The sequence below is a fragment of the Equus caballus genome, chromosome 5, assembly GCF_041296265.1.
Source record: "Equus caballus isolate H_3958 breed thoroughbred chromosome 5, TB-T2T, whole genome shotgun sequence".
Classification (NCBI taxonomy): domain Eukaryota; kingdom Metazoa; phylum Chordata; class Mammalia; order Perissodactyla; family Equidae; genus Equus; species Equus caballus.
The window spans coordinates 72,459,728-72,482,886 of record NC_091688.1 but is presented as its reverse complement, the minus strand read 5'-3'; the positions used below and the strand labels follow the sequence as shown (position 1 = coordinate 72,482,886).

Sequence of the window (23,159 nt, the reverse complement as noted above, 5' to 3'; positions counted from 1 at the left end):
TGGCTGTATAGGACAAAGGTCAAGGGATGGCTAACCTCCAGTGCCCCTGGTGTATGTCCATGCCTGGGACTGAGGAGAGGGTATGGGGTGCAGCAATCTGGGCTGGGGGCAGGCCCACAATATTTGGATCTCTAGACTATGCCACCACAGCTGCATGAGTTTGATAGCAAGTCAAACACTGTAAAAAGCTGTGCCCTGCAGGAATTTTATGCTGAAATTATGCAGGGGCTGAACAAAGGAGGAAAAAGAGCTTTTTGCAAGACACTGGTAAGAAAGCACACTGGAAACAGGAAGAGACAACCCTTCCTCCACCAGTGTCCATCTAGGCCCTCTATGGACAAGGCTTAACATATGCCAGGTGGTAAAGGAGACATATTGATAAGGCCCAGTGCCATTATTACAGAGCAGGCAACAAGAGTCAACTTGAAGGTAAGAGGCAAAAAATTAACCATCATCACAATGTCTGTATTTTTCACTTCTGGATTTTTAACTCTTTTCTGTAGTATCTTGTAGTTATTTTTATTCTTTTTATTTATTAAATAATATTTTTTGGTGTATTGTTTAAAGTTCTTTGAGGATCTAACCCTTTTAACAGTTTTGTACAATGATTCTAGCATATCATAGATTGTTTCCTTGAATGTTTTTAATTTGGATTGTGATCTCATTGGCAGTAGGGCTTTAGCTCTAGAGACTCTGTCAGAAGTGAGTCAAAGAGAGAGATTTTGTGTTTGCTTGAGCCAAAGACCCCAGGTGTATATCACTAACCCAGAAACACCTGTAATTTTTTGAATTGTGACTTCCTGAACAATGGTCGGGATTTTGAGGGGGAGTTATTTTTCCCACTTGGAGACCAGGCTGATGCAGAAGAGTTTTGCTGTTGAGTGAATATTTTACAAATTTTCACTTCTTCTTTCATGACAATTCAAATTCAAACTTTTAGATTACTGAGGCCAATCCTACCACTCCACCCTGGGGCAGGCAGAGTATCAGCTCAAATGTTTAGTCTCATCCTCTCACTTAAGGTTATTTTGTTTCCTGTCCCTGGTAGTCAGTTACTTCCTTGTAAGCTCAGCCATGCATTTAAGATTCTTGTTATAGTTTGTCAGGATTTTTAGTGGGAGGATTGTATATTCTGCTAAATTCCAAGAACCGAGAATCTCCAAATATCCTTATAAATCTTCTTTTCTATTTTTTAAGGCAATATATACAACACTTCCTTTCAGTGAGCAGTAAATTACTTACAACTTACTACTCACATTGGGGAAGCTACCAAACCTCTCTGTTCGTCAATTTCCTCATTTATAAAATGGGCATGGTACAGTAGCACCTATATCATAAGGTGTTAGTGAGATTTAAGTGCATGAACATACAAAATATACTTATAACAGCGTCTGACTCAAAGTAGGTACCAATTAGCTATTACTATTACTATTATTGATGAACCTGTGGAAATAAGGATGTTCTCTTATTGGGACCTGTGATAAGTTCTGAAAGAGAATCAAAAACACTAAAGTTGTAAAGTAACACATACTCTCTTTTCTTCATTTAAGAAAGCAGCCCTTGGCTTGCTGTGGGGTTTTGGCAAAGACTGAATACCTGAGCATGTGACCTGAGCAGCTCACCATAAAACAGGTGCTCTAGTATCAAAAAAATCTTAAAATTGGATAAGCCTTCAGCAAACCATGCTTGTGTGGAAATGGTATATATGAAAATGGTCCTAAAAGCATTCACTGCACGAACATTTGGCTCTTGCTCCCAATAGGCATATTCTTACAATCTCATAGAGAGTTCCATCTGAATAGCTAACTAGGGGGTTAAACATTCAAATCTCGGGGGCCAGCCAGGTGGTGTAGTGATCAAGTTTGCACACTCTGCTTTGGTGGCCTGAGATTTGCCAGTTTGGATCCCGGGTGCGGACCTATGCACTGCTCATCAAGTCATGCTGTAGCAGGTGTCCCACATATAAAGTAGGGGAAGATGGGCACGGATGTTAGCTCAGGGCCAGTCTTCCTCAGCAAACAGAGGAGGATTGGCAGCGGATGTTAGCTCAGGGCTAATCTTCCTAAAAAAAAAATTCAAATCTGGTTTACAGATGGTTTTATATCACATGCTGGAATCATGTAGAAGTGTACTGCTAATGGAAAAGGGCAGTGGAAGAGAGAAATACTCCCCATGGTACATATCAATGTCCACTATGCTTCAAAAGAGAGGGGGAGGATGAAGATTCTATATTTTAAGGATATGGGCTAAAGGTTTGATGGGATGGGACTTAGAAGGACAAGGTAGGATCTAGGGGTCAAGGTGTGGGAAAATGTAGGATGGGCCTCTTGCAATAGTCCCAGAATAAAAGCATATTTGTAGCCCATAGTAGTGCTTTCCAAAAAGTCCCATTTCATGAATTTTTATGATCAAACAGTAAGTTTGACAAGAATTCTTGTTCTGTATATGCTAATCCTACTGCTTTCCCAGGCACTCCTGGGCTTGTTCCATGGCCTTACACACCAAGTGGCCGTGTTGGTAGGGATTTATGCTATGTATCAGTTCAACGGATTTCCCTCTCACTAAAGGAGAACTGGCTACTCCCATGGCTAACTGCTCAGCTTCCCACAGCAGCAAATACTCTTGGTCCTCTCCCTGCCACACAATCTGGAGGCTGCCATGATTTGTTCTTAGTGGAAAAGATACATTGGGTTTACGTTTCTTGCTCAGCAAGTTTCTCCTAACACAATCATCCGTGAACTTACTGACTAGTTCATTTCACATCAGATTTCACACATAACATTTTTTTCTAACCAATTAAATTATCCTCCAGCAAAAGAAGTAAAGTCAGGGGCTGGCCTGATGGTGAAGCAGTTAAGTTCGCATGTTCTGCTTCAGGGGCCTGGGGTTAGCCGGTTCGGATCCCGTGTGTGGACCCATGCACTGCATGTAAAGCCATGCTGTGGCAGGCGTCCCACGTAAAATAGAGGAAGATGGGCATGGATGTTAGCTCAGGGCCAGTCTTCCTCAGCAAAAAGAGGAGAATTGGTGGCAGATCTTAGCTCAGGGCTAATCTTCTCTGGAAAAAAAAAAGAAGTCATTGGGTAACACCCATGGTGTGACTTGTCTTATCATGAATCCCATTACCAGAAACAGCTGGCTTTACGGATGACTCAGTTATGGTCTCAGGAGAGTCCACCTGGAAAGGAAGCTTTTGACAAGATATATTTTCTCAGAAACAAAAATTAACGTATCGTACTATTTCTCCTATAATCAGAATAAGAGTCCAGGAACCAAGGGACAGGACAGGGTAGGGTTCCTCTTAATATTATACCTGTTCTTAAAGTTTTGGACCATGCTGGTTTAGAAGCTTTAGTACCCAAATAAGAACTCTTCCATTCAAGAACCCAGCAATAATGCCATTTAATGGAAAGCTGAGACTGTTATATGGCAACTGAGGATTTTTCATGCCACTGAATAAACAGGCAATGCATGTTGGTAATTAAATTCAAAAATTTAGTCCATAAGTTGCAAAATATCAATAGGATTGCAGCAGAATGGCAGGAGGAATAGACATACCAGACTTGGAGCTGCACCAATTATTAGTAGCTTTGGGTTTTCTTCCTCTGGGGAGCTGGGGACTATATTCCCAGGTGCTTGAGACATAGCTAAACTATATTCAGCAGGAATGGGGGAAAAAAAGAAAATATGTCAAGAAACGTGCTATTAATGTCGGGCAGCCAAAGCAGTAAATTATAGTAGGGATTTCCTTTTTTTGGCTGACCAGCATCAATATGGCCTTTCTATGTTTAGAAAATTCTTTGCCTTAAAAATCTCTGTGGGACTTCACCAGGGGGGCCAAGCAGATCTACCCTTCAGCGTTTTGAAACCAGAACTATTAACATTGAGAAACAGGACTGTGGGGCGTTTATGTGGCAGTAATAGCAGAGGCAGTTCTCAGAGGCAGCTGCGGTAATGATGTTAGTGACAGCACCTAGAGTCCAGTGGCATCAGTGCCAATGGCAGCAGTGGAGGTGGCGCGGCATCCATCTGTCAGCAACTGTGGCAGGAATGTCTGCACCATTAGTTCTGTGGCATGGTTTTGGCGTGATCCAAGGTGTGTAGTCTTGGTTTGTTCTGCCCATTTTCTGAACCTATTGTCTGTGCTTTCTGGCAATTCTGTGAGTCATAATATTCTTAAGAATTTCCTGGTTCAGACTGTAATTAGAAAACTTTGAATGTTCCTTACTAGCCAAAATGAGCTTGGAGGAGAAAAAAACAGTCTTTTAATAACTTGTGTTCCCTATAGACCTTAGCAGAGAGCCTTTTTAAGTGAGTACGTCTGATGCTGTAGTTTATTAATAAATAATGGGATCCCTAACCCTAAAACGTTATAGTTTACAAGGAATGTAAGGCATTTACACGAAATAAATACAATCTATAAGAGAGAATAAAATTAAGTGCTAAATTGTGAAGAGACTATGCCATTTGAAAAGTCTTTCTGAAAGAGAGGGGACTATAGTTATTTCCTGAAGTATGGGCAGGAGCTGGCATTTTGGGTACAGGAAGCATAAAGCATAGGAAGGAGACAGTATATTCACAGGGCAGCGAGACCAGCCCGACTGAAGACGTGCGTATATGAACTGAAACCAATGAGAGGTACATTTGAATGGTTAAGAGGGAGTATACTATTAAGGCCTTGTCCTCTAATCAGAATAGAGAAATTCTTTATTTCCCTAAATATCTTACATACATCTTTTATGTTTTTTAAGTTAAAAAATTTTAAACATTGGGCTAAACACGTCGCCAGGAGAGGTTTTAGAAATCAAGTCTGAACTAGCCTCCTCCGGGGCTATGTGCAAACTTCTCAGGCATTCTTTCCAACGCCGATGGAAGAAAACAGCTGGGGCTGAGGGAAGTAAATGATAAAACCTGAAGATAGTTCCAAAATATATCAATTTGCATTCAATTTTTCATTATTTTTGGAATTTAGGTTTTTTTTTTAACAGTAAGCCATGAACTAAATAATTACAGCTTTGCATTGGCGTTGCAAAAATTAAAGATTATTTCTTGGTGGCAATGTCCAGTCCTGCTTTTAGTAACATTCTTGCTCATTAACCTCAGGAAGACTTTGAGGAGTAAAGATACACTTGAAATTGACTGAAAATAGTTTTTAAATCCAACGTCCCTGGCTTGACGGTGAAATGACCACAGTCCGGTCACGGGGTCAAAAATCAATTACAAAACGGAGGAGCTTTTCATGGTTTTTATTTTTGCATTAGCCTTAGTAAAAGATGGACTCGAAAACTACAACCGAGAAGAAAGGCAACCGTTAAAATACAGGAAACACAGTATTGGCTTTTCCTCTAGGCGGGCTGGGTCGGCTGCCTTCCAGCCCCGCTGTGGATTCCCTGAAGTTGATGGTTTGCTCTGTCGCTGTGCCCAGATCCCCGCCCCGCAGAAACCGTCGCTCGAAAGCCCCCTAGCCAGGTCAGTGCGAGGACGCCCTCCTCCTACCTTCGACTCCCCGGCTTTCCTCCAGGGCACAGCGTCCCTTTCCCCACGCTAGCCGGAGGCCGAGCGTCCCCCTGCTGCGTCTCCAGCGGGCCCCGGGCCAGGTGGGGATGAGCCGGGCCCCACGCTCTCGCCGGCAGTTCCGCGTCTGCGCAGCTGGCGAGGGGCTGGAGCAGGGCCGGCCCGGGAGGCGCGGGATGCGCAGGAGCCAATGGGCACGCTCGGGAGAGCCCGGCTGGCGGCGGCGGCCGGCCAGGCGCGCACTCTCGGGATGGACGGCGAGCGCCGGGCATCTCAGGCGCTCTCCTCGGGCCTCCCGGAGGGGGGCGCCGGCGGGGAGAGCCCGGGGGACGGCGGCCCCGTCCCGGGCAGCAGCGGCTCGTCGGCCCTGCTGCAGGCCGAGGTGCTGGATCTGGACGAGGACGAGGACGACCTGGAGGTGTTCAGTAAGGTGAGGGCGGAGGCGCGTCCCGGGAAAGTTCCAAGTCAACTCCGGGAGTTGGCAGGGCTGTGCGACAGTTGCCCCGGCGAGCTCGCCCTGCCCCGGCCGAGGATCCGCGCTGGAGGTGGGTGGGGTCTCCCCTGGCCGCCCGATCCCGCCTGGCAGCTCGCGGTACCCGGGGCTGCGTCCCGGCCGGTCTCGGACGGCGGCCGCTCCCTCCTCTGCACTTTGACCTTCCGTCGGGCAGGGCTGTGGCTTCGTGGAGTCTGCAAAGTTGCGGGTTTTCTTTTCCTTTTTCTCCTCTTTTCTTCTCTGGCGGGGACATCCCCCGGGACAGTGCCCAAACCCGGGAGGCGGTGGCCTGAAGGTGCCCCCGCCCCTAGCAGCTTCTTTTTTGGGCGCAGCCAGCCCTGAACTCTGGGAGAGAGATCTCCGGAGTCTAGAGAAATTATTCTTGATTTAGTGTTGTTGCTGGTTGTGGATTTGAGACTTGGGTGACACCCGAGGTGAGTTTCAAGCCCAGTGGGAATAGGTGCAAGGGGATCCCCTCTTCAGGAGAAACGGTCCCCGTGTCCAGCAGGAAGCTCCTCCGCTGGGGAGCGCAGGATTTTTCAGATAGTCAGCTGCTACCACCCAACGCGTAGCCAGCCGCTTTCGTTTTTCTCCTCCCCGGGGAAATTTAGGACCAAAGGGCCCTCTTAATTTACAGTATAGTTGGAGAGAAATTGATTCGGCTTAGTGGTAGACTTGTGCGTGTACCCTGGTGGTTGTAATTTCTTTTTGGAAAAGAAAAATACCTTCCTTGCGAGGCAGTTACATGTCACTCCAGTTTCTCACGTTGCTGCTGATAGAAGACCCGAGTTGAGATGAGAACATTGTATTAATTACTAAGAAGCCTGTGCAGTAGTTAAATGTTACCTTGAGGCGTTAGGTAAAGCAACATACTTAAACCACTGCTTTTTTCTGGGAGAGCGAACTGAAGTTAGAAAGTGAACAAGCATACTCCAAAGAGGAATATGTGAAACTCTCTCTTTTTTTTTTTCTTTAGGATTAAATAACATGTAGGCACAGTTATATTCTAGATGTTCAGAGTATCAGTTTTAAGTTCTTGATAAAGTTTTTTGGCCTTTCAATGTGTTTAAATTGTAAAACAATGGAATTATTTTATGTTCACTTGTAAAAGGTTAACACTGCCTTTTTATGTTCCACACACGTTATGTTGAGATCAAGGACAATTGGCCAGTTCTTTACGTTGGCTCGTAAGATACTGTGAGTCTGTGAAAATTAGTTTATGGCTTTGCCTTGTGACTCTTCCAGCATGGGGGCAGGGAGAGTGTTGGGAGTGGCAGTTGTGTATCAGAATCATCTGGGATTGTTTTAAATTTGTCATGGGGTTTCTCTTTCCCCAGATTCTAAGTCTTCCAGTTCCCATTAAGAATCACTGTTTTCATGAGCCACTGTTGTCAAAGGCGGATCTAAGGTGAAGCTAATGAAATTTAAGCTTCAGCTGTTCGTTTGCTAGGCCTCTGGAAACCTAGGGAGTTGTAGATATTCTAGGTGGGAAGGGAATGACAGGTTGCAACCAGAAGAGATATTTCTAAGTACGCTTTTCTGGTAAATTGCCTAAAGCTATCTCAGAAGAAAGGAATCTAGATGTCCATGGCTCCAATCAGTTGTTGAGATTTCTTTTCTCTTTCTAAATAAAAATTTGCTTTTCCGCCTAATTTTGTGTTTGTGATTTTGTGTTCTTTGTAAGAGGATGTAAGCTTCAGCCCCATACACCTGGATCCACCTTGCTTGTTAGTGTTGTATGACTACATGTATTGAAAGCTTAGAAAAAGTTGAGAACCACTTCTATAGAAATTGGCCATATAGATTAAGGTAAAGATATAATATTGGTTAAAGTTTGAAAAGAATAGTTGGAAAAATTTTAAATTACCTGCTGGCTTATATTTCAGTAAGTCAAATTTTTCAACTGTGAACCACAATCAGACAAGCAAAGTTAAGAAAGTCCTCTCCCTTTCCACTCCCTTTCTTGCCTGTTCCTCTGAAGATCTCGACCACTGGTCGGCCTACCCTAGGGCTGTTTCACTAGTTACTTCTGAAGTATAATAATGTTACCATTTAGTACCTTGAGATCGACCACTTTCATATTCCGTTTACATTTACAATTGTAGTCCCTTATTCCCTTTAGATTATTTGTGAGTATATACCATGCCCCCATCTGGAACCTTTTTGAAGAGTAGGATCTTTGACATATCATTATTCCTTTTCTACCCAAAGTTTACTACAAGTACCTGGAAAATACATGTTAAATATTTTTGTGTAAGATGCTGTGCTAAGGAGTCTTTGGAAAAAAAGAAATGCTAGATTCAGTTCTTGCTATCACGGTCTCCGAGTCCAGGTGGGGGTCCAGAAACTCTAAATGGTGATATAAATCAAAAGAGATGGAGAGTAAGACAAAGAAAGAATTGTTCTGAGTTTTCACGTAATCCAGTGAGGAGAAAATGATGCCAAATCTCAAGACACCACAGGGAAGCAAAGGATATTGACTTAAAAGAACAGGTATAGATGTTGGAAGGTAGGAGAACATAACTGATGATTCGAAAAAAGAAAAAGGATAAAAATTGTAACAGTGTAAGAATAGTGTTAGCACTAGGCCAAAATGAGAGGAGGCTTGCAAAAAATTTAGCTAGAGAAAGGGGGAACTTTTCTCTACATTTAAAGGAAAAGGCTCTCCTTTTGTGGGGAAAATAATATATTAAAATAAATTTCCTTTATTGTTATTAAATACTGTAATGTATAGAAGACACAGCAGTTGAAACAGCATAGGTAACTAGGTCACAGCAAAACACTGAGGTGCTTCTCTGGTACTCAGTATATGAAAGCTCTTATTATTGACCTTGTTAAAGGTATTCAGGACCATAAAATGTGGTCTATATCATCTGGGATAATCAGGGAATTTACAGATGTAATTATCCTCATCACCACTAGCCATCTTTGAGAAGTCATGAAATCCAGGAATGGAGCCCAAAAGTCAGAGATAAGTGAATATTCTTTTTTAAAATAATAGGCAAAAAGGAAATTCTGGAAGGTATAGACCAGTAGGCTTAATTTCAGTCTTCAGCCAAGCTATCAAAGCTATAGAACTATTTAGTATTTTGTTTCTAAACACTTTTACAAGAAGGGGATCATGTTTTATAAAAATGATGGAAAACTAAGATTGTTTTTGTGGTAAACCAGAAAAGTAACAACGAACATGTTTATTTGAATAAGGCTTTTGAAAGAATCACTCATATTTTTGTGGAAAAGGTTATTTTTGAAAGAATAATAGGAAATAGTTGTTGAGACATCCAGCTCCTCTATATACTGGGTCTCTGTCAATCCAGAAATTCAGTGTAGCGATGGAGGGACATAATTGTACTATTCAACAATTCTGTCAGATATTTAGAATAAGATATTGGGAGTCTGGTTATTAATTTTTCACATTTGTTTTCTGAACCATCTCTATTTAGTTCCTGTTGTGTGCCTGTATTGGGCATGAGCTGTATTTACGGAGAGATGTAGCTAGAAATGTGCCACTGCCAGAAATGTGGTGCCAGAGCAGGGAGGAAATGGGGTCTAAGTTCTCTGAGCTCCTCTTCTCCTGCTCTTGGATCTCCTCCTTGTAGCCCCCACTGCTCAGATGACGTCATCCATAGGGGTCAGCCTCCTAGGGCTTGGAGAATACATGGGTGGCAGTTGGGAGATGGGGGTGAAAATAAAGAACAACCAGCATATTACATAGTACAAACATGTGGAGAATAGCTTTGAATAAAGACAGCCGCATCACCATCTCCATCCCATGTGCTCTTCTATAATGCGACCCTCCATCTTCTGTCAAGAGGTGGGATTTATGCCCCTCTCCTTGAGTCTAGGTGGGATTGTGACTACTTTCACCAATAGGGTATGGTGGAAGTGATGCTGTGCAACTTCTAGTGCTAGATCATAAAAGAAAATGCAGACTCTGCTTTGTCCAGTGAGATACTGTGCTTTTTGGAGCTACCATGTAAGAAATGCAACCTAAGGCCTCCATGTTGTGAGGAAGCCCAGGTTACATTGGGAGACTGCTGCTCCAGTCAACAGCCCCAGCTGAAGTCCCAGGCACCATCCAGCATCAAGTGACTGGCTTGTGAGTGAAGATGTCTATCTGATTTTAGCCCCCAGCATCAAGGCACCCCCAGCCATCAAATCTTGTCCCCTGAGGCCCCATGTAGAATGGAGCAAAGACAAGTCATGTCTGCTGTATCCTGTCTGAATTCTTGACCCAGTAAACCAGTGGGCATAATAAAATATAAAAACATTAAAATTATTTTATACCACTAAGTTTTGGGATAGTTTGTTACACCACAGTAGAAACTAAAACAATAGCTAATAGTCTGTATAACATAATCAGCCTTTCAAATATTTTGATAAATTAGAGTACTGGGTTTAGAAGTAGACTGAAAAATTTAATGGGGATAAATGTAAAGTGCTGAAGAAAGCTGTATTCGTCATTGTAAATAAAAATATAGCCAAGACATAAGCTTAGTGGTTAGAAGCAGAGACTGTATTTGAAATCCTGGCTTCACCACTTACTAGCTTTGTTTCCTTGGGCAAGTTACTTAACCTCTCAATGCCTCAGATTTTTCATCTGTAAAATGAGGGCAAATAATAAGTAAGAGGATTAATTGGCTTACTGTATGTAAAGAACTTACGAATACTGTCATGTGCTACATAATGACATTTTGATCAATGATAGGTGGCAAATACAATTGTGGTCCCATAAGAAAGTACCATATAGCTTTGGTGTGTAGTAGGCTATGCCATCTAGGTTTTTGTAAGTACGCTCTATGATGTTCGCACAATGATGAAATTGCCTGACGACTCATTTCTCATAACATATCCTCCTCATTAAGCGACACATCACTGTAGTGCCTGGCCCTCAGTAAACACCTTGAGTGTTGATCGGTTATACACAGCCACAATAGCATCCTTCTCTCCAAAAAGAACTGCAATGGTAGACATGTTCTGTATCTGCCTGTTTTAACGTGGCAGCCACTAGCCACATGTGGCTTTTGATCATTTGAAATGTGGCTAGTACATCTGAGGAACTGAACTTTTCATTGTATTTAATTTTAATTAATTTACATTTAATATAAATAGCCACTTGTGGCTGGTGTCTACTAGTTTGAGCAGTACAGGTCTAAACAAATTAATATTTTATTATTAGCTTGGGTTATGGTTACTCAACAAATATCCTTAAATGAATGAGTGGTTTCCTACCTTGGTGATCTAAACTGAACTACATAAAATACACACATTATACTTACGTACATATGTGTGTGTGTGTGTAGTGTATGCATATATATGTACATATATTGTGTGTGTATATATATACAGCGTGTAAGCATGTGTGAATGTATATGTATATATATATACACACACACACACATGTAGTGTGTATGTATGTATGCATTCTCAACTGTCTAACTCAAAGTCTAGAATACAGGATTACAGCAGGCGAGTCATATGTTCCCCTTTCTTTGGCCTACATCCTCATCCTGCCTCAGCGGGTCTTACCATTTTGATAGTTAAGAAAAGAGGAACCAGGGGCTGGCCCCGTGGCCGAGTGGTTAAGTTCGCGCGCTCCGCTGCAGGCGGCCCAGTGTTTCGTTAGTTCGAATCCTGGGCGCGGACATGGCACTGCTCATCAAACCACGCTGAGGCAGCGTCCCACATGCCACAACTAGAAGGACCCACAACCAAGAATATAATACAACTATGTACCAGGGGGCTTTGGGGAGAAAAAAAAGGAAAAAATAAAAAATCTTTAAAAAAAAAAAAAAAAAAGAAAAGAGGAACCAATAAAGGAAAATAGGATTGATCTAGGACTATTTATATTCCTCCCACTAGAAGCTCCACTCTCTACCATCCCAGCTTTCTTGTATGTTAAGTACTTTTTTTATATTCCTCCCAGAGAAGGAAGAGGGGGGTGAGTGAAGTAGAGAGAAGATGAAAAATCCTCGGGTTCTCCTTATAAGTGAGTGTATAGTCAATGGTAGAATTAAAACAAAGAAGGAAATTGCAGAATAAGTTTGGGGAGACCTTGTTTAGGACCATTTTATATACAAGCATGCCTAGTGGTGTGCAGTGACTGAATGATCAATATACACAAATGACATGGTATTGAATCTAGACAAACACCATACTTTTAAGGTCATATGGAGTATTAATGCTGCTCTGATCTGAACTGTCCATTGCTCTCCTGAAGTTACATTCCACCTCTGTATTTTAAAGGGGAATTGATAGTCTCTGTCAGAAAAGGATGGTGGGATATTATCTCATCTGTGGATGCCAGTGCCCTGTAATTGATTCTTTGGAATGCTGTGTTGAAATAGAGCCTGAGATCTTGTCTGGGCTTAGCAGAAAGAAGGCTTGGAGCCATCAGCACTGTCTTCCCTTGGCACAAGAAGTGGGGAGAGCTGCAATAGCAACAGTCTTGCCACCCATTTGCCATCATGAAGGAGAAGAAACTAAGGGATTTCACTGATGCTACATTCTGGCAACCATGGCCTGTGAAGAAAGGCTGGGAATTCCAAAGCATAGTTTAGCTTGGAAAAGACTTGGGTGAATTCTTTTAACAATTCTTTTTGAAGAGTTATTATGATCTAGGTGGATTAAATGTATGTAGTTTTGAAGGGCAAAACTGGAACCAATATGTCAAAAATATGTGGAGACGAGTTTTAGGTCATATTAGGGAAAAGTTTTCTACTTGAAGGTTCCAAAATGAAAGGGATTACTCAGCAGGGCCATGAATTCTGGCACTAAAAATGTTCTAGCACAAGCTGGGTGACTGTTCCAGAGGAGAGCAGGGTGTGACAGTTGGACTCTCTCTTTCCGCTCTTAAGAGGCTATTACAAATGGAATTTTCACTTATAAATTTAACGACAAGAGCAGTGGAAAGTCTTAATTAGGAGGTCATACTCATCTCTTCAACTTAATTCCCAGACTGAACGGTGTCTCGCCATTCCCTAATTCTAAGATTTCTCTTCCCACACTTGTTATCGTTTCCGTTTAATTCTCTGCTAATGATGTGACAATTTCATAGATATCCAGGATAAAATACTTAGCATTACTTTCTATTTATCCCTTCCACTCACTCTCCATGTCACCTACATATCTGAAAAGCCCCAGTTGGTTTTATCTTCCTGGCACGTCTGGAATCAGTGCCTCTTCTCCTTCCCAGCTGCCACAATCCGAGTAGTTATGTGGTTACCTCTGAGAACCATTAAAATAGCCTCATAAAGTCTTAATTCTTCTACTCTTCTGCGGTTCATCTGTCCTCTGTACCACAGTAAACTGATGTTTCCAGAGCACACAACTCTCATCATATTGTCACATTTTGCCATTCTAGGCTCTTGGTGATCAGGTGACGCCTCGGCTTTCCTACCTCCTGCCTTAACACTCTCTTTCCTCTAGTGCCTTACTACTCAAAGTATGTTCCGTAAATATATTGTATCACCTGGGAGCTTGTTAGAAATTCAGTCTCAGAACCCACTCCAGACCCAATGAGTCAGAATCCGTATTTTAACAGGATTCCCGGTGATTTGTTTGTACCTTAGAATTTGAGAAGCACTGATCTGGGTTGGTCCACTTGCCACTATGTGAGCTTACTGCTTATTTTTTTACCTCGGTGTAACTATTGTTGGGTCAACAAAACAAAATCCTTTCTGTCATTATGACCCAATATAAAGCTACCTCTTCCCTAAGAGCTTCTTCATTCTCTAGTTAGATTAATTTCTTTACTCTGTGCTACCTATGATAGTGTTTTTTTGTTTTGTTTTTTTGTGTGGAAGATTGGCTCTGAGCTAAGATCTGTTGCCAATCCTCTCTTTTTGCTTGAGGAAGATTGTCACTGAGCTAACATCTGTGCTAATCTTCCTCTCTTTTATGTGGGATGCTGCCACAGTGCGGCTTGATGAGCAGTGCTAGCTCTGCGCCTGGGATCCAAACCTGTGAACGCTGGGCCACCAAAGTGGAGCACACGAACTTAACCATTACGCCAGTGGGCCAGCCCTCCATGGTAGTGTTTTTAATCTTGAAATACTTAATACATTTTGCCTTATAAATAGGTATTTATTTATATATATCTATTTATATACATTTATATATATCTATATACATTTACGTGTATTTCTTTAAGACCATGATTGCTTGTCTGTCTCCAATAAATTAAACTCCTTGAAGGTAGGAGAGTAGCAACTCTAAATGTTAATGGAATAAATACATTAATGAATGACATGGCCTGTGACTTTTTTCATATGTATAGACACAGTTATTACAGTAATTTACCAATGATCTGTTTTCAGTAAATTCAGTTTGTATTATATTGGTCTTTCCTATCAGGATACTAAACCAAATAGAATTTAAAACAAATTGGTTTTAATGAATGGTGAGTAAATGTTAGTGATGGATGACACAGAGCTATATTGAATGTCACTCCTGGACAAAATCTCCTATTTAGATTTCGTTACAAGAAATAAATACAAAGCATAAAAAACCCAAGGGAATCATTTACGAACCTTATTTTACTTGGAAATGTAAATCCTTTTAAGCTGATAGCACCTGTCTCAGTTAGGGGCTTGGTTGCAAGGAATGGAAATCAACTCCGGGAAGAAAGAAATGAAATGGTGAATGTTAGGTAGCTCACAGAATAGATTTGAAGGCTGGAAATGCAGATGCAGAAAGGGACAGGCACAAGCAAAAACTATAGCCAATGTTGTGTTTGAAAAGGGGATTGGACATTGTGTAGCCAAAAGAAAAAAAATCTTCATGGAAACCAATAGGAAAAAGCTACAGTTCTGTTGTGCAGACAGCAGTATTTTATTTATTTATTTATTAGTTAGTAATGGGGAAAATTATCACAAATATTTTGGGAAAATGACGTCAAAAAACTGCAGATTTGAACTTAATATATCTAAAAAATATCCTTTATTCCATTGAGTTTTAAAGGTGGAATTTTGTTTTTGCATCCTTGAGATTCTAATAGGATGCTCTAGAATAACTCCCATAGCCTGCTGCAGTTTTACAAGTGGCTAGAGTGATCAGAAAGAAGCACAGATTCAATGGCTATGTTATTGTAGTGTTCAAAATTTATTTCATTCATATATTTATTTATATTTGCGTCCCACAGTTTCCAAAGAGGCTATTAGACTAACAGTTAAAATAAACATTCCCAGTTACTCACTTTGAGAATATATTTTAAAGTTTTCCCAATAAACTAATGAAAAGGAGCTAACATCTGTTGTCAATCTTGTCTGTGGGTTGCTGCCACAGCCTGGCTGCCGACAAGTGGTATAGGTCTGCTCCCAAGAACCGAACCCAGGCCACTGAAGCGGGACATGCCAAACTTAACCACCAAGCCACTCGGCCAGCCCCAAAGATTTGGTTTTTTAAATGGAAATTTTGATTAACTTTGATACTGTATACATCAATCATGCTGGGTAACACAGTGTTACTTGTAGTATTAATAAGGAAGGATTTATCAAATAATCAAAATTATTAGCAAATATGGACATAAAAATCAGTAAAACACACATGGTAGAACAAAAAGTTAAACCAATTATTTTTAAAACTGAAACTGAAAAAATTGAAAGTAATATTTTTGGCTTTGAGAAATGCTTTGATATGACCTACTCTTTTTTTTAAATTGTTTTAAACTAACTTTATTGAGATATAATTTACATACTATAAAATTCACCCATTTTGGGTGAATGATTATTTTTAGTAAATTTACTGAGTTGACAACCATCACTGTAAACCAGTTTTAGAACATTTTCGTCTCCCCCGAGCATCCATCATCCCAATTACAGTTAATCTCCATTTTCACTCCCAGCCATAGACAACTACTATTTTCTGTCTCTATATGTTTGCCCTTTTTTTTTTTTTTTGCCTGGGAAAGATTCACCCCGAGCTAATATCTGTTGCCAATCTTCCTCTTTTTTTTTTTTTTCCTCCCCAAAGCCCCGAGTGCATGGTTGTATATTCTAGTTGTAAATCCTAGTTCTTCTATGTGAGCTCCCACTACAGCATGGCTACTGACAGACGGGTCGTGTGGTTCCACGCCTGGAAACCGAACCCAGGCCACTGAAGTGGTGAGGGCACCAAACTTTAACCACCAGGCCATCAGGGCTGGCTCTATATATTTACTTTTTAAGGACATTTCATATAAACAGAATCATTGCCTTTTTAGGACATTTCATATAAATGGAATCACGCAGTATGTGGTCTTTTGTATCTGGTTTCTTTCATTTAGTATAATATTTTTAAGATTGATTTTGTTGTAATTTTATTTTTAATCATGTTTTTAAACTGTTTGATATAAGAAAAGTTCGTATTTTAAAATGGAAAACAGAGCTTCATCATTTAAAATGAAACATTAGGAATAGAAATTCTGTTTAGAATTAAAATAAAAGCTGTATTATCTGTAACTAAAAACAAAGGGCAAACTCTTGGTATATGAATCTCCAAAACTGGGGGAAAAGAATCCCTAATTTGTTCTTTTGTATTGACTTTGAGAATGTTAAGTGTGTATGTGTGTGTGTGTGTGTATGTGTGTGTGTGTATATATATATACACACACATACATAAATGCATATGTACATATTTACTTATATATATTTAATCTAATTGAACATTAAATGTTATTTTCATCAGCTTTCACTAGGTTATACTCTGGTACAAATAACCTCAAGATCTCCGTGTCTTGGGTATAATAAAGACTTATTTCTTTCTCATGTACCAGTCAACTGTGACTGAGCTGTGCCTCTGTTCCAGGCTTTGAGTCTGCTTCACATGTCTTCTTCATTTTGGGATCAAGACTGAAGGAGCAACCACAAACTGCCACATGTCATTCCTGTGGCAGAAGGAAAAGAATATGAGCACTGGTGGAAACAGGCCATTGCCCCCAGATCTTCTGCCCAGACACATGCCATTATCCAAAACAAGTCACTGGTCAAATCCATTGGAGTGGGGAACTATTTTTCTTTCATAAGGAGGTGCTGAAAATTACCTAGCAATTGACCATGAGTTATAATCCTCTCATAGGAAGGTAGGGGTCATTGGGAGTAATCATACCATCTCCCACAGTGGTTTTGTGGCAAAGTTATAGGCAAATGGCATGTTAGATCTTTTTGAGTAAGGAAAACCAGTTTTTTTTGGTAGAGTGTTAAATACAAAAAAGAAAATTTTCTCCTAAGTAAGAAATTACCCAAGCATAAATGAGATAAGTGGAAAGACATTAGTCGTGATTAATAACCTCCAATTGGCCAATGCTCATAAACAGTCGAAGACCATACAGATCCTTAAAAACCTCTAGCTGTGCAACAAATGTCTTCATTTAGGATTTTCAGGTGCAACATTCATTTATCATGGAGTTCTCTCCTCCTTTTTCTCAAGGCCTGTAAGGTAAAAATGTTAATACTTCTAATTCTGACACAGTTCAATGTCAAATGAGTTTTGTTGGTTAAACTTCATCAAAGCCTATTCTCCAGCCATTTGCCTCCTTTCTGTCCTCCAACATTCTAAGTCGTTTCCTCTCTTAGGCCTTATTGGTCCCCTGGCTGGAATCCTCTTCCCTCAGTGTTTTTCAAGGCTGGCTACTTCTCTCATTGCCCCCTTAAAGACACCTGCCCTGACAGCTCTATCAAAAGCATTTCTCTTGCTCCTTGCCGCAGCCCCCTACCCCAGCAACCCACTCCATTTTCTCTGGAATTTACTTAACACTTGTTTTGTTTATCAGCACTTATTCATCATATCTGGAATTATCTTGGTTTTTTATATGGTTATTTGCTTATTATCTATTACCTCCCTCCCACCCCAACTAAAGTACAAGCTTCATGAAAGCAGGAACTGTGCCATTCTTGGCCATTCTTGTATCGCCACCCAGTGTCTGACACATGGTTGGCATCCAGTGAATGTTAAATGAGGTAAAGCTCCTCCACTAGGTGCTTTTTGTGTGTGAATGTGGGTGGTGGTGATGGTAGTGATGGTTGACTTTTGTCTCTGCCAATTAAGAGGTAAGTGATTTGGGGAGAATTATCATCATCCCTTTACCACAGGTTTATTCATCTGTAAAATGGAGGTGATGATAATTGCACTTACTTCCATTAGGTTGTTGAGAGGATTAAATGAAATAATGTAAGTATGTTGGTGCTAAGGCACAGTTCCTGGCAATTAGAAAATTCTCAGTATTTGTAATTATCGTATATTAGTATTTTTAACTTGTATGAGCATGCAGTTTTTCATTTGTAGTGAGATCTTCGGAGAATCACAAAAATATATTTGTCCCTGTATTTAAGGAGCTTATACTTATGTAAGGGAGGATATTATGGTAATAGATTGATCGTCTATATGGAGCTATATATACCACTACTTAGGATAAAACTGTGGAAAATATGGGAAAAAATTGCATGGAGTCAAAGGAGGCACCATGGAGATAAAATTAAGGAGGTGGGATACTTTTAATTTAAAATAACTAAAGTATATGTTTTTCAATTGCTGTTGAGAGTGTTACCAAAATTCTGGTATTATCTCTTAAATGCTATATTATGTGTATGGCTCCCCCTTTGGGTGAGTCATTACATGTCATATCTGCTAGGGGATAAGAATACCTTAGTACAGCTGTTTTAACTGTCTATAGTTTTCCCGATATATTATAAACATATATTAGTCTCTTCAGAAATGTATTTAAATTTGTTGGTGTGCCTACATATCAAAGCAGCTCACTCCTTCCCCTGGAGAATATCTGTAAAGATGGTACTTTGGTTTAGGGGAGTAGTTTTAATTTGCTGTAGGCCAGAATTCATTTTAGCCACGCCTATGAAGTGTGCAGTCAGCTGCTTACGCTCCTTAGGAACCGCTTCTTATTACATTCCTGAGTTGGGTCTGCAATGTTATCTGCCCGTAGGATGTATTTTCAACCTCTTCAGGAGTTCTAGTTAGAGTAATTATTTTTCCTAGCTTGCTCTGCTTCCAGTTAGTCACTGAATCCACAACAGCTGGTTGGCTGATATTGCGTATCCACTACCCCAAACTTATTTTTTCTTATTTTATTGGGATCATATTGGCTTACAACATTGTGTAAATTTCAGGAGTACATCACTATATTTCAGTTTCTGTGTAGACTGCATCATGTTCACCACCAACAGTCCAGTTTTTAATCTATCACCATTCGCATGTGTCCCCCCTCAAAGCTTATTTTAAGGCAAGTTTAGTAGACTCCTATCATTTGCGGATCTAGCATTCATGGCTTTAAATACCTTTGACATGAATAATGTGACGTATGGCTGAGGCACACGTGTAACTGCTATGTTGTATAATGTATAACAATGGTTTGGAGCACATTAGTGAGGGATCCTGGCGTGTTTTTCACCCTTAACATTTCACTTGTTCTTTACTTGTCCTTGCTTACATATGCAGTAATCTTTACTGAGGTGATTAATTTGTGTGTGTGTTTGAGTATTAAAAAAAGGCCCCTAAAAGAAATGCAAATGCTAAAAATCTGGAACTTATTTACCTTCTGTCTACTTACCAGTGGTCAAGAGGACTTTATTTTTATTTCCAAGTTTCATGAGAGAACTGTGAAAAGAAAATTAATTGACAGTTTTCAGTAATCAAGAATATAACCTCATCCTATTTGAACATACCTTTTTAAAACTTTTTAAATGATAGAATATTTTCATACATATAAAAGAATATACATAAATATATGTATCTATATCTGTCCCTATATATTATATAACTATCTAGATAATATCTATATAAATAAAGCAGGGGTAGCCGACAACCTGTGGGCCACATCTGGTTTGCTTTGTTTTTGTAAATAAAGTTTTATTGGCAAACAGCTGCACCTATTCATTTGTGTGTTGTCTAAGACTGCTTTCACACTACAGCGGCCTGGGTGAGCAATTGTGACAGAAACCAGATGGCCATAAGGCCCAAATTTGCTAACTGGCCCTTTGTGGAGAATGTTTGCAGATCCTAGTAATAGAATAATAAAATTTACATCCATATACCTACCGCTCTGCTTAAGAAATAAAATATAACCCCAAATTTTGATATTTTCTGTGTGGCCTTCCCTAAGATAACTTCTTTCTCCTTCTCAAAAGAAAACAATAATCTGAATTTTGTGTTTATCATTTGTTTGGTTTTCATAAAAGTTTATATCTTGAAGCAATATGTTTTAAGGATTTATGTGAATTTGGAGCTTGTATGTTTTAAGACTTTTTAAAATGATACTGTCTTGTGTGAATTCTTCTCTCATTTGCTTTTTTCCTCCAAACATTTAGTTTATGAGATTTATCTGTCTTCTTGCATGAAGTTGTAGTTTATTTTCACTGCTGTATAGGGTATATAAAACCTTGTATGCATATACCACAATTTATTTATCCAGTCTTCTGTTTGTGGTTTTTTCTGATTTCCGACAGTGCTCCCTTGAATGTACCTGTACTTCCTCAGGTTTTGTGCGCTACATAACTATGTAGCAACCATAGGAATTGATTTATTCTTGCTTTAGATTTCTATTTAATTTCATGGGACACCGAGAAAGTGAATTCAGTGACAACTGTCAGGGATATCTTGATGTCCATTTGACTTATTGCCACTTAGGAGGTCAAATGGTGGTTCCTCCACTTAATAGCAGTTAGAGTTTGAAAAAGTGGTTTAACCTGTCTGTTTCCTCCTCTGAAAACAAGCGGTAAAGGAGCACCTACTCAGGAGTATTGCTATATCTTGTTAAATAGAAGGGAAGAAATGGAACATACTCTGCAGTGTTGCAGTAGGGTTTATAGAAGACAATTCATAGAAAGCATTCAAGCAGACAGTGTATACATCCCATTTTTTCTTTTCTTTGTTATCCTCTCCTTAATCCTCTGTGATCCAAGGTGAGACATGACCTCTCTAAGAGGTTACAAGTGAGAAAACTGAACCTCAGAAAAGTAAAATCACTTGACCAGGTGCACACAGCTGGTATGTGTCTAAACTTGAATTAGGTTTAGCTCTGCCTGGCTCCAGAGACCTTTTCTTTTAATACACTTTTTTTTCTGTTGACCAGAGGGGGAAATTGTGTCAAATAAAATTATGTGAAACATTTCTGTTGTCAGCATACAGCTTCGTAGTACACAAAACCTGGGGAAGCCCAAGTACATTCAAGACAGCACTGTTAGAAAATAGAAACACTAGAAACAGAAAAATGGATAAATAAATTATGGTATATGCATACAAGGGTATATATACTACATAGCACTGGAAATTATGTCAAACAAGATTAGAGTGTTGTGTGCCCCTTTATAGAACACGACACAGGCTGGCTTTCCCCTCAATCGCATTTTCAACAGTGTTCTACAGAAGGCCTTTCGAATTCTTTATTATTATTATAAGCAGGCAGATTGGAAGGAGTTATAAACCAAAACACAGCTGGTACGTCTAAATTTAGGCCCATCAAGACGAGTGTCCCTCATAACAACATGGTTTCTCAAACTCCTTCCACTTTAAGTTGCTTTTTTACCAGATGTCTCTTGGTGTGCGTGTTTCTTGTGCATCAGCAATTTTATTTGCATGGCCTTTTCATGCCAGTATTCTGATTTATCACTCTTCTCACATTGATTTTTTTCCGTCTTCTTGTAAAAAGAAAATAGCTGTTTGTGCACAGATGGTGGATACGATTTAGTATTATCAGAGTAATTCATGTTATATTTATGAGACATTCCTGAGTAGCATTTTAGTGAAGCATTTTAAGGAAGAAGGACACCTCTTCGAGTGGTCATATCTCACCTTTTAACCTGTTTATTTTGGTGTTTATTTCCTGAGCACTCAAATATTGGCAAGTCATTGTTTGTTTTAAATTTCAGCTATATATTTTATTTATTTCAATAATAAAACTTTGGAACCATCTAATAGCATTAAAGGAGGGGGGGAAAACTTTTCTCAGAAATTATGGGAGTTGATTTTTAACCTGTAAAAAAATGAATGAATAAAGCAAGGATGAAATATTTTAATCATAATTCCGTCCTTTGTTTCTTCCCTTACATCCTTCCTTAAATTTTTATTGTGTACAACTCTATGTATAGAAATGCTGTTAGTTTGTAGGGCTGTCATAACAAAGTACCACAGACTAGGTGTCTGGAACAACAGAAATTTATTTTCTCACAATTCTGGAAGGTAGAAGTCTGAAATCAAGGTGTCAGCAGGTTTGGTTCCTTATGAGGGCAGTGAGGGAGGGATCTATTCCAGGCCTCTCAACTTGGCTTGTAGTTGGCCAACTTCTCCCTGTGTTTCTTAACATTGTCTTCCCTCTCTACAGGTCTCTCTGTCCAAATTTCCCCTTTTTCTGAAGACACCAGTCATGTTGCCTCAGGACCCACCCAGATGGCCACATTTTAACTTGATTACCTCTATAAAGATCCTATTCCAAACAAGGTCATATTCTGAGGTACTGGGGACTTAGGACTTCAACATACAAATTTTGGGAGAACACAGTTCAACCCATAGCAAGTGCTTATAATAAACCAAAAGTAACAAGAAAAGAAAACTGACACTTAATTTGTAAGTGACTTTGTCAATAAATTCCAATATCCTGCTAACACCATTCTAATGTCCTTTTATTTCAGTAAAGTCACTCAAGTGGTTTCCCTCGTAGTAGGTGTGTTGGTTTGGAGTAAGGATAAAAGACAATGGCTTCTTGCAACAACTTAGCTTACTTCTCTGTTGCACATATTCAAATCTCAGGTTGAAACCATCCCAAGATTTTTTTGTTGCAGGTGTGTGTGTTTGTGTGTGTGTATGTCTTCACTATGCTAACTATAGGAAAGGTTATTTAAGAAGTAGAGATTTACTACACAATTTTCCTTCGCTTTAATCTCTTGAAGAAAAAGCCAAAAGAATGTACTTTCATTGTCTAAAAGATATAAGATAATGGACATACATCCAAATGCTAAGAATGAACGAATGTATAAATAAAGTTGGGGGAGGGGGAGAGAAAGAGAGAGCACTAGCCAGAGAAAGAGGCAAGCGCTACTGTAGAGGTGAGACTTTCCTTTGGAAAGAACAAGTTTTAATGATCCATATATCCTGAAAAGCATCAACCACAAAAGGTTAAATGGAGTTCTTTTCGGTTAATTGCCTCTTTGGATCTTCTCAAACACTT

The 23,159-nt window shown here is 39.8% G+C and overlaps 1 protein-coding gene across 5 annotated transcripts in view; it reads left to right on the top strand.

Annotated features, from left to right (window-relative positions):
• The first annotated feature begins 5,701 nt into the window (after positions 1-5,701).
• The window catches only part of SNX7 (sorting nexin 7), a 173,767-nt gene continuing 156,309 nt past the window's right edge, over positions 5,702-23,159 (top strand). For 2 of the 5 annotated variants that reach the window (XM_023641569.2, XM_070267273.1), the window contains exon 1: positions 5,718-5,944. In XM_023641569.2, coding sequence (XP_023497337.1) covers positions 5,765-5,944 — 180 coding nt within the window. In that variant the 5' untranslated portion in view covers positions 5,718-5,764. Of the gene's footprint in view, positions 5,945-23,159 lie in introns of all 5 variants that reach the window. The other 3 variants (XM_023641565.2, XM_023641567.2, XM_070267274.1) reach the window with 3 other exon arrangements.